Source organism: Taudactylus pleione, unplaced genomic scaffold, assembly GCF_031769625.1.
Source record: "Taudactylus pleione unplaced genomic scaffold, aTauple2 ptg000036l, whole genome shotgun sequence".
NCBI lineage: Eukaryota > Metazoa > Chordata > Amphibia > Anura > Myobatrachidae > Taudactylus > Taudactylus pleione.
The window spans coordinates 6,558,676-6,571,314 of record NW_028284438.1 but is presented as its reverse complement, the minus strand read 5'-3'; the positions used below and the strand labels follow the sequence as shown (position 1 = coordinate 6,571,314).

Sequence of the window (12,639 nt, the reverse complement as noted above, 5' to 3'; positions counted from 1 at the left end):
ATCAGAACATTCCTTGACCTTACTAGATTCCAACCAACAATTTGTATTTACCAGGAATTGACATTCAAGGACTCGCACTGTGCAAGGGTTATCCAGATCTGAACTGCGGGACATAAACACCTTAGATTGGATAAATGGTGCTTTGAACCTCTCCTCAGGTCCACTGACATTTATGTTAGTATTGCTTGGATCTGTTTAATCTAGAACCACCCATTTTTTATGCTTTTAAGGGAAAGTAGCAAGAAAAATAATAGTATTATCCTATGTTGCATACAGAAATGTGAAAATGGGGCATAATAGATAATTGTTTTTTAATGCATAAATGTATCTAGCAACGTCTCCAAGTAAGTGTACAATGTTTGTTAAATATAGTGCAGGAGGAGAATTTGATTATAGTAATTAAATGCGATGGTTTAAATCCAGATGGTAGAAATGTTCAACAGATGTGTAGTGATGGCAGCACTCTTTAAGAATGGTGTGTATCAAAGCAGTAAACTGAAAAAGAAAAAAAAAATAACTAGCAGCCACAACAAAATGGTTCATAATTCACTCATTAACTGGACTGTCATATTTGCCAAGCATATCTCTGCATGCATTCATATGTTGTTAGAAAACATCAGGCAGTGAGAGGTAGAGCTTTGATCCAGCCCAGCATGTATCCAGTGCGCTCTTTTGTTCTTTATGTGAAGTTTTTGAAAGCTCAGATCTCCGCTCTCTTTTTTGACTCTTTTCGTAAATGAACATGAACCTCGGACTGGAAGAATGTGCCTCTTTTGACATAGTCATGCTGTGCTTTCCTGATGTGTCGGGGCAGTGTTTTCTATCCTCGGAGAGCACATGGTGATTGTGATACTTATCTTGTTTGCAGGTGAGCGCCCCTACCAGTGTCCTTACTGTGACAAAGCTTTCAGTAAGAATGACGGCTTAAAGATGCACATTCGGACACACACAAGGGTAAGTTATGAATCATATTCAGTAAAAGTCACAAAGACAAATTGTAAATTTAAAGTTTTATATGTAACAATCCGTGCTACCAATACTAAGAGAAAGGTATCAGTACTCACATAATGTTACACGTTGATACAAGACTTTCAGTAGTTTCAATACCCTGGATAAGTTCGCAGTCGCCTACTTAATTCAATTCTGAAATAATTTCACTGATTTCTTCCTGTTTCTATGTCATAGTTAGAAAAATTTTAAATTCTAAAATAAAAAGGTGCCATTTAGTATTCATTGCAGCTGCCCGGCTCTCCCCCTCCACCACTGCCCATAGACTACCTCTAGAAAAAAGCATAATGGTGGGTACACACTGGGCGATATTACTGACATCGTAATCGTGCAGTCGCTCAGTAATCGTGCACAAATCGTGCACTTTTATGTCGGAAACAACCAGCGATGCGCACTCCCGCTGGTCGTTTCCGACATTGTCCATCGCCTGAACATGCAGCACAACCTGACGACCTCGTCAGGTTGCTGCATGTCAGGGAATGGGGGAGAGAGCCCGGCGCTGAACGATATCGTTAATGATGTCGTTCAGCGGCTGTGCTCAATGTCATGAACGACATTGAGCACAGCCTGCCGGGGACACACTACACGATATCGCTCAGGGAGCATATCGTGCAGTGTGTACCCACCATAACACCATATCAGGCTGACGCTAAGCTGTACCTACTGGGCCAAATTATTACTGAGCATGTGCGATTAACGTGATGACCATGTGCAGTACTGATGATAGGTCATTGTTTAATGGTCATGTGCGACCTTATTGACAGATTCCAAAGTTAACTGCGTGTGCACAGGCTCTTCTGTCTGTACATACTCTCTGTTGGAAAACAGTCTGTGTTACTACATAACATCACAACAATACAATGCGATGCAATAAAATCAACATTTGACAGATATATCTTTATAAATAGAGCCCTATACAGGGTGATATAATATTACCTGTGACCATGGTTTTGTTAATAATTATTTTTATGCAAACAATGATCCCGATAAACATACAAATAAGAGTGATTCTAAGTTTCCTAAACAATTAACAATAGATGAGGATGCTCACATACAGGAATACATAACTGAGAAAGGATGATTTAACTTTAAATATACAGCCATATTATTTTGTAGCCCATGGTCACCCTTCTTCCTTGTGTCTTCCCAGACTGTTTCTTAAGATAGGTGCACACTATAAAATAATCTGTCCAGTTGGCTTCGATAATCTCAGAGTTTATAAGTAGCTCGGTGCCAATTAACATTCCAAAAGCAGTTGAATAAGATGATTGGATCTGACCTGCTGCACGACATTTCTCCAAACTGATAAGACAATAATCTGGACATTGTGTAGTGTGTATGAATTCCGATCATCCAAAAAAGTTAGCATGTCCATTCTGGTTCTCTGGAGAGAGCATTGCTGGTAGGCTCCTCTCCCTCCGTCATAGCAATTTTTTTGCTACATGCGTGGTCTAATGGGCACCTATGTGCACTGTCAGGACCTGACATTAAAATGATAGTGATTGCTATCACTTTACTACAGACTCCTGTCCATGACCGCCTCTTATTATAGCCGCTGTTCCGGCAGAATATTATTCATACATTTGCAGAGAAAATAATTTCTTATTACAGAAATATGTGATGTTAAGAAATTATATTTTATGGGGAATAAATGTGTTTAATAAATGTATTCAATAAATAGCCCCTTTAAATCCAATAATTCCCATGCAACAATAGAGACACAACCCATATTATTTGGCTCTTTAAAAGACTCCTAAATATTAATAATAGCTATGATATAATAAGTAAGAATAAGATGAATATAGATATCCATATCATTTTTTACTCTATGTAAACATTATGCAGAAAAACTGGATGCATATATTGATATGGTATACAATTGGGAAGCCGGCTGCCTTAATACCGACAGCCGGCTTCCCGACTGTCATATGCCGGCGAGGGTGAAATGCTGGGCATCTAGATGTAGACGCCTGACATTTTCCCGACACTGGGAGACAGGCGCCCGGCATCCTGATCGAAGGGATGCCAGGCGCCGTGAGCGGACAGCCGCGGGGGGGGAGGGTTAGGTTTAGGGCACCCGAGGGGGACTTAGGGTTAGGCACCCCCCGGGGGACTTAGGTTTAGGCAGCGGGGATGGGGGTGGGGGGTTAGGGTTAGGCACGTAGAGAGGGGATAATGGTTAGGCACTTGGAGGGGAGGGTTAGGGTTAGGCACCCCTAAGGAGGATTAGGGGGTTAGGTTAGGTTAGTAAGTATTTACCTATCGACGATCGGGATTTCCAGCGCTGTCGGGCTTCCGCTGCTTGGAACTCTGCTTTTGTCGGCCAGGCGCTGCCGGGAATCGAACCGCCGTATTTAATACCGATTCCATTGATATTACTAATTCTACTAAAATGTCAATTGTACATAATATACAGCATTGTCACTGTGCGTGAGGTTTTAAAATGTAAAAAACGTATGGTTTAGAATGTTTGCATGGTTCTGCTATAGTGTTACAGCTGGGAAATTTCTGATCATCATTTGACAACTGATCTGCCATAAAATCAATGAAAAACAATAGAATCATCAAAGTACTGAAAAGGTTTCTGCTCCACCGGTCGGATCAAATGAGGTATAAAGGTATCTTGGAAGCATGTTCCAAAAATGCAAACATGTTTTTATATGCTACCATGAAATCATATTGTATAATATGTCAAGTGAAGTTCATAAAACATATGATTAATTTATATAAATAATAAAAGACACCATGCTCATACTCTTCAACTACTTTTCATTTTTTGGGATGGGATATTACAATTAATTTGCTTACCAATTGAGTAAGGTTTTATCATCACAAAACAGATTTTTACACTACGGAGGTGGCAGTAGACAATATTTTCACTGTTATATGTTTTGCAAAGACACAATGGATTTTTGTAAAGAGCAAATACTATATTACACATAAACCATTATGTCTTAAAATGTATATATCTTTCACACCCACACATTGTATACTGCGTATATATACATATATATATCCATCAAAGGTGCGACATTCACGGTACACAAGAATTCCAGACAGAGAACGCTGCATAAGTCAATGTTTCAGTTTATGAACGAAACTGTTTTCAAGACATACAAAATGTAAAACATCTTGCCTTAATATACTAACACCCATCACCACGTGAAGCATCATCGGCTTGGCGTCCTGGACGTAGCGCCCACGGATGACTTATCCGGCGCTTAGCACTAGCGTCATCCCGTTGTCCAGGCATCGCGCACACCCCGTGACAATAAACAAAAATCCCATCACCAAGCAACCAAGTAGAGTAATGCACTGTAAAAATCGAAGCAGCTTTTTAGATATTATAATCAGATAAATACCACTATGTCTTCAATCTCAATTTAAGAATTGACATTAAAACCTTAAGGGCTATTATTCCGCAACAAATTTAACCCTTTAATGACCTGAATCTCCTATCTTGTATAGTACTGATATACTATTGCATTTTCAATAAACAACTTATATTATTATAGACCCATTTAAACTAGGGGTGTGCACCGGCCACTTTTCGTGTTTTGGTTTTGGATCTGGATCTTTCTTCGTGTTTTGGATCTGGATTGGTTTTGCCAAAACCACCCTTCCGTGTTTTGGGTTCTGGGTTTTGTGTTTTGGATCTGTATTTTTTTGAAAAAAAGCATAAAAACAGCTAAAATCACAGAATTTGAGGGTTTTTCTGCTCCTATGCTATTATTAACCTCAATAACCTTAATTTCCACTCATTTCCAGTCTATTCTGAACACCTCACACCTCACAATAGTGTTTTTATGTCCAAAAGGTTGCACCGAGGTAGCTGGATGACTATGCTAAGAGATACGAGTGGGCGGCACAAACACGTGGTCCATCTAGGAGTGGCATTGCAGTGGCAGACAGGATGGCAGTTTGAAAAACTAGGCCCCAAACTATACATAATGCAAAGAAAAAAAAGAGGTGCAAGATGGAATTGTCCTTGGGCCCTCCCACCCACCCTCATGTTGTATAAACAGGACATGCACACTTTAACAAACCAAACATTTCAGCGCCAGGGTCTGCCACACGACTGTGGCTGAAATTATTGGTTCGTTTGGGCCCCCACAAAACAAGCTGGCAATTAATCTGTCCCTGCACAAACTGGCTCTACGGAGGCAAGATGTCGTCCTCATCCACCGATTCCTCACCCTCTTCAGTGTTGTGTACATCCTCATCCTCACAGAGTATTAATTTGTCCCCGCTGGAATCCACAACCACAGGTCCCTCTGTACGTTGTGGAGGCTGGTCTCCCTGGAAGAGTTGATAATTCATTTTATGAACATCATCTTCTCCACATTTTGTGGAAGCAACCTCCTACGCCTTTCGCTGACAAGGTTCCCGGCTGCACTAAACACTCTTTCGGAGTACACACTGGAGGGGGGGCAACTCAGGTAAAATAGAGCCAGTTTGTACAGGGACCTCCAAATTGCTTCTTTTTCCTGCCAGTACAGGTACGGACTGTCTGACATGCCTACTTGGATGCTGTCACCGATGTAATCCTTTAACAGACAGACGCACGCTTGTCGCTGCTGCTTTGAGGATGCAAGTGCGGCTACAGCCCACACAATTCACAAAGACAGAAAAAAGAAGAAGAATATTTTTATTGTTTGTGTAGCACACTTTGAGGGTGTCACCACCCTTTAACAGACAGACGCACGCTTGTCGCTGCTGCTTTGAGGATGCAAGTGCAGCTACAGCCCACACAATTCACAAAGACAGAAAAAAAAAGAAGAATATTTTTATTGTTTGTGTAGCACACTTTGAGGGTGTCACCACCCTTTAACAGACAGACGCACGCTTGTCGCTGCTGCTTTGAGGATGCAAGTGCGGCTACATCGCACACAAGTCACAAACACATTAAAAAAATAGTTTTTTATTTTTTGGAGCACTTTGAGAGTTACACCACCCTTTAACAGACAGACGCACGCTTGTCGCTGCTGCTTTGAGGATGCAGGTGCGGCTACAGCCCACACAATTCACAAAGACAGAAAAAAAAAGAAGAATATTTTTATTGTTTGTGTAGCACACTTTGAGGGTGTCACCACCCTTTAACAGACAGACGCACGCTTGTCGCTGCTGCTTTGAGGATGCAAGTGCGGCTACATCGCACACAAGTCACAAACACATTAAAAAAATAGTTTTTTATTTTTTGGAGCACTTTGAGAGTTACACCACCCTTTAACAGGCAGACGCACGCTTGTCGCTGCTGCTTTGAGGATGCAGGTGCGGCTACAGCCCACACAATTCACAAAGACAGAAAAAAAAGAACAATATTTTTATTGTTTGTGTAGCACACTTTGAGGGTGTCACCACCCTTTAACAGACAGATGCACACTTGTCGCTGCTGCTTTGAGGACAGTATCATATGCAGTGACAGTAGACTTGTCAGAAATTGTTGGCACGTCCTTCAGTCTGGACCAGATGTCCAAACCAGCCCTTGACTTATGACACAGGCGCACGCTAGGCGCTGCTACTATGTTGATGCACGTGCGGCTACATCGCACACAAGTCACAAACACATTAAAAAAATAGTTTTTTATTTTTTGGAGCACTTTGAGGGTTACACCACCCTTTAACAGACAGACGCACGCTTGTCGCTGCTGCTTTGAGGATGCAAGTGCGGCTACAGCCCACACAATTCACAAAGACAGAAAAAAGAAGAATATTTTTATTGTTTGTGTAGCACACTTTGAGGGTGTCACCACCCTTTAACAGGGAGACGCACGCTTGTCGCTGCTGCTTTGAGGATGCAAGTGCGGCTACAGCCCACACAATTCACAAAGACAGAAAAAAGAAGAATATTTTTATTGTTTGTGTAGCACACTTTGAGGGTGTCACCACCCTTTAACAGACAGACGCACGCTTGTCGGTGCTGCTTTGAGGATGCAAGTACGGCTACAGCCCTCACAATTCACAAAGACAGAAAAAAGAAGAATATTTTTATTGTTTGTGTAGCACACTTTGAGGGTGTCACCACCCTTTAACAGACAGACGCACGCTTGTCGCTGCTGCTTTAAGGATGCAGGTGCGGCTACAGCCCACACATTTCACAAAGACAGAAAAAAGAAGAAGAATATTTTCATTGTTTGTGGAGTGCACTTTGTGGGTTACACCATCCTTTAACAGACAGACGCACGCTTGTCGCTGCTGCTTTGAGGATGCAGGTGGAATCTAGACGGGATTTGGAACCGGGGACACACTACCTCCATCAATTGTCTAAATCCCACTGCACTAATGGCGGATACCGGACGCACGTCTAACACCAACATAGCAGTCAAGGCCTCAGTTATACGTTTTGCTTCAGGATGACTGCTGTCGTACTTCATCCTCATCGCTAGGGACTGTTGGAGGGTCAATTGTTTAGTAAAAGTAGTGATGTTCCTACTTCCTCTCTGGGATGATGAACAACTCCCAGCAGCAGCAACAGCACTAGGAGGAAGTGGTTCTTGATCTTTCCCTTTTTTATTTTTATCGGAGAAAGTTTGGTCCTCCATTTATGTTATATTGATATATACGTGCGGCTAAAGCGCACACAAACACAGAAAATATTTTTTTATTTTTGCTGGAGAGTAGTGCACTTTGTGGGTTACTCCACCCTTTAAGAAATGAGCCAGCCGGCTCTTTACTTATGGGACACAGGCGCACGCTTGGCGCTGCTCCTTTGTTGATGCACGTGCAGCCACAGTGCACACAAGTCACAAACACAGAAAATATAATTTTTTTGGTTTGGACTGGAGTGTACTTTGGGGGTTACAGCTCCCTTTAACGGTCAAGCCATAGGCCCTTTACTAATGACTCAGGCGCACGCTTGGCACTACTTTGTTGATGCACGTGCGGCTACTGCGCACACAATTCACAAACACAGAAAATAATTTTTTTTTTGGTTTGGACTGGAGTGTACTTTGGGGGTTACAGCACCCTTTAACGGTCAAGCCAGCCGGCCCTTTACTTATGACACAGGCGCACGCTTGGCTCTACTTTGTTGATGCACGTGCGGCTACTGCGCACACAATTCACAAACACAGAAAATTATTTTTTTTTTGGTTTGGACTGGAGTGTACTTTGGGGGTTACAGCACCCTTTAACGGTCAAGCCAGCCGGCCCTTTTCTTATGACACAGGCGCACGCTTGGCACTACTTTGTTGATGCACGTGCGGCTACTGCGCACACAATTCACAAACACACAAAAAATATTATTTTTTTAGCATTTGGGGGGAGCACCCCTGATGGACAGAGCACCCCCTGGACAACACTACAGCACCCCTTTAGGACTGGGACACTGCACAGGACTTTGGAGTGGACACAGCCCCTATGGAGAACTGACTGCACAACACAGTCCAGCCAGCCCCTATGGACTTTGAAGTAGTGGACACAGCCCCTATTAACAACAGCAGCACAGCACAACACAGCCAGCCCCTATGGACTTTGAAGTAGTGGACAACTGCAGCGCAGCACAGCACAACACAACTCTGCACTACACTACACTACACAGCCCAGCCAGCCCTAACTCCCACCCTCCCTCTTCACTGTCCATAGCCGAGTGAGAAAATGGCGCCGACGCGGGTACCTTATATAGGATCCAAAACCTGCGAGACTCGGAAGGCGGGATGATGACGCTTTGCCTCGATTTCAGATCCGAGTCAGGCGGGAAAAGTCGAGCCTGACTCGGATCGGCCTCGGATCGGGGGGGCTCGGGGGGGTTCGGATTTCAGAAATCCGAACCCGCTCACACTTAATTTAAACATATATTGTAAATAGATATCATATAGTGACCTTAATCCCCTACCAGGTGTGGATATCACAACATACCGAATATATTTATCAATAATAGTTACCCAAAGGGATCTCTGATCTTACTACTTAGAGACTATATCCAGTTCCCATTTATTGATTCATAGAAAGCCCGTCAACGGCATGTTGTCATTTAAGCCCCGTGGTGATATCACATCCAGTTTATGAATCCAAAATGCTTCACTTTGTAATAGAGCCTTATTGCGGTCTCCACCCCGGAGATGAAGCTGGTATGAAGTCAATCATTCTATATTTTAGAATGGGTAAAGGATGGTTATATTCTAAAAAATGGCGAGCCACAGGTTGGTCTCTTGTTTTATTCATTAGAGCCAACTTAATAGATGACCTATGGACCGCCATCCTTTCCTTAAACTTTCTTATTGTCTTTCCGACATAAGTTAAACCACAGGGGCAAATAATTTCATAGATTACAAAACTATGATTACAAGTCAAGTGATGGCAGATCATAAATCTCCTGCCAGTATGGGAATGGTTAAAAGAATTTCCCTGAATTAGGAACTTACATGTAACACATCCGCATTTATAGCAGCCATTAGTTTAGATGATAGAAAATGTTTCTGTCCTGCTAAATCCTTCGAGTTATAATTAGTTTTCACTAAAATGTTTCGAGGGGCCTTAGCCCTTGAATAACATTTCATCAAATCCGTGCCTACCAGTCCCAAATCCGGGTCTGATGAAATTAAAGGCCATCAGTTTTTAGATGTTCTATTCATTTCAGGCGACAAAGTGTTATATTCAGATACCCATGTAAATTTATCCTTCTTTAGGTTATTTTTCTTTTTACCTAATAATTCCTCCCTGTTCAATTTTAGGACACTTTGTTTACTGTTTTACAAATGTTTCTCGACTCTCGAATTTCTGAATCATGCTATCTATTTGAATGATAGCGTTCTCATAATTGCTATTGATCCGAAGTACCCGGATCATCTGCGAATATGGTAATCCGAGTTTTAAACTTGTCGAGTGGCAGCTTTGATATTGCAACAGGGTATTTCTGTCTGTTAATTCGGAAAACAGTGTAGTAGTTAGAGTATCATTTTCTTTACCAATCATTACATTGAGGAAATCGATGTTTTCCTGACTCATAACATATGTAAACTTAACAGGACAATCGGTTAAATTATGAGCATACATGAAATCAATAAACGTCTGTTGTGAGCCTCTACATAAGAGCAAAAGATCATCAATGAAGCGTGCAAAGAACACAATATTACAATTAATTTCATCCCTACTATAGAACACTTCCTTGATTTGAAACATATGCATTCGCATACGCCGGTACCATAGATGATCCCATTGCACAACCAGTTATTTGTTGATAATAAATACCATAGAAGATAAAGAAATTCCTAGTAAGGATGAGTTCAAGCAGCTGAATGTATATCTCAACATGACATGGGTCCAATTCACTACCCTCCAATAAAAGTTTTCTAACTGCATATAAACCCTCATTATGGGGAATAACTGTATATAAACTGGATACATCTACAGTTATAAACCATATATCTGTGAGATCAAGTTTAATGTCCCACAATTTGTTCAACAACATGGTGATGTCCAAGAGAAATTGTGATTTTTTTTCTGGATAAGAGGCTGCAAAATCGAATCAAGTAATATTGAGGTGGGCTGGAACAATGATCCCACCGCTGAGATTATTGGTCGTCCGGGAGGGGGATTAAGGAGGGGGATTAATGCCATTATGTACTTTAGGCAGCGTGTACATAATCGGAGTAACCGGATTAGTCGGGAGTAAAATAGAAAGTATTTCCTCATTTATTAGACCGGCATCTTGTGCTAATAATAATATTTCTGACAACTCCCTTTTGAAAATTTGCGTGGGGTCCCCACTCAATTTCCGGTGAACTTTTGTATCGCCTAATTGGCGTAAAATTTCTTGTACCTAGTCTACTGTGTCTTGTAACATGATACCCCCAACTTTATCGGCCGGGCAAATAGTTATATTTGTATTATTGGCTAGACTCCACAAAGCTTGTCTTTCCAGTTTAGATAAATTAGGATGTGTTGGTATTTTGTCCTTAATTTTCTGTGCCACCTCGTCATCAAGTGTCCGAAGGAAAGTTTTGATTGAGGACTTTTGGTTGGAGGACTGGGGATCAAATGTAGATTTACCCCTTAATTTCTTAAGTTTATCAGGAATTTCTTGTTTCACTACTGCCACTTGGGTGTTTTTATTAAAGAATTATTTTAATTTCAAACATCAGGTAAATTATACCTCTCTATTTGCCATTTGAAATCATCAAATGTATTCGATGGTATGAAGAGAGTCCTTTGTTCAGTAGACTAATTTCACTTTTAGTGAGGATATGAGAGGACAAATTAAAAATTACTTCCTCCTGGGTTGAGGGGGCTTTGTGCCACGTTTTGCCTCTTTTGTTTTGACCACCTTGTCGTGTATCTTGTTGAGTGCCCGGGGGTTTCCAGTACGTGTAATTACCCCTAAAGGGCCAGATGGTAGTCTTCTAGAGTGTGATTTGGGGGCATCAGTGTCACTAGTACTGTAAAAATCTTGCGATGAATCGGTGTCTATAATAACGTTAGATTTGTTCCTTCTAAAAAATGGGTTTCTTCTCCCAGGTTCAGTCTGGCCACCAGATAACCAAGGATATACCTGGTGCCTTCCGTAGTCCATTTCAAATTTCTTTCGTTTTTCTTTTTTGAACCTGATTAAATCACATTTATAAATGCTGATTTGATTGTTTAATTTCTCTAGCCAATCAACTTCTTTGTCTGCTTGTAAAAGAGGTAAATGGGATGCCTCAAATTTATATATATATATATATATATATATATATATATATTTACACACCGATCAGCCATAGGGGGAGGGAGGTTAGGGTTAGGCACCCCCCCCGGGGGACTTAGGTTTAGGCAGCGGGTAAGGGAGGGTTAGGTTTAGGCACTTAAAGAGGGATTAGGCACTTGGGGGGAGGTTAGGGTTAGGCACCCCTAAGGGATGGTTAGGGTTAGGGGGGGTAGATTAGGTTAGTTAATACTTACCTAGGGATGATCGGGATTTCCAGGGCTGCCGCTGCCGGGATCTGTTCCTCTGTCGGCCTGACGCTGCCAGGATTCGAACTGCCAGCCATGCGGCCGGCGGTATTACATACCGATTCTGATCTGCCCAGCTAGAATGTGGCCCGTGGCGCAGCAGCTTGCGCCACGCATAGCGCGAGACTTCGGGGATGCGATATCTCATCAACATTCAATCCTTTGGAGATGCACTCACACGGACACGCTTTCACATCTCCGTATGGTTGAATGGTTACGCAGTCCCACGATCGGGGATGTGCCGTAGCGTAGAGCGGCAGGGCTCGTGGGCACTTTTGTGCCGCGATCGGCAACAACGGACCTGGGCGCATCTGTAGGTCTCCTTTCTGCCACCAAAACAGCTCTGACTCATTGTAAAATGGACTCTAAATAACCTCTGAAGGTGTCCTGTGGTGTCTGGCATCAAGACATTAGCAACAGATCTTTTAAGTCCTGACATCAGGGGAATTTGGAGGCCAAGTCAACACCTTGCACTCTTTGTCATGTTCCTCAGACCATTCCTGAACAATATTTGCAGTGTGGCAGAGCACATTATCCTGCTATCAGGGAAAACTGTTGCCCGGAATCGGTGTACTTGGTCTGCAACAATGTTTAGGTAGGTGGTACTTGTCAAAGTAACATACACATGAATGGCAGGACCCAAGGTTTTCCAGCAGAACATGGAACAGAGCATCACACTCCCTCTGCCGGCTTGCCTTCTTC

At 42.2% G+C, this 12,639-nt stretch overlaps 1 protein-coding gene across 5 annotated transcripts in view; it reads left to right on the top strand.

Moving 5' to 3' along the window:
- The window catches only part of PRDM5 (PR/SET domain 5), a 261,584-nt gene that overhangs the window by 173,438 nt on the left and 75,507 nt on the right, over positions 1–12,639 (top strand). For 4 of the 5 annotated variants that reach the window (XM_088452227.1, XM_088452225.1, XM_088452226.1 and 1 more), the window contains one exon: positions 869–954. The exons of the other annotated variant lie outside the window; for it this stretch is intronic. In XM_088452227.1, coding sequence (XP_088308353.1) covers positions 869–954 — 86 coding nt within the window. The remainder of the gene's footprint in view (positions 1–868; positions 955–12,639) is intronic. 5 annotated transcript variants of the gene reach the window in all.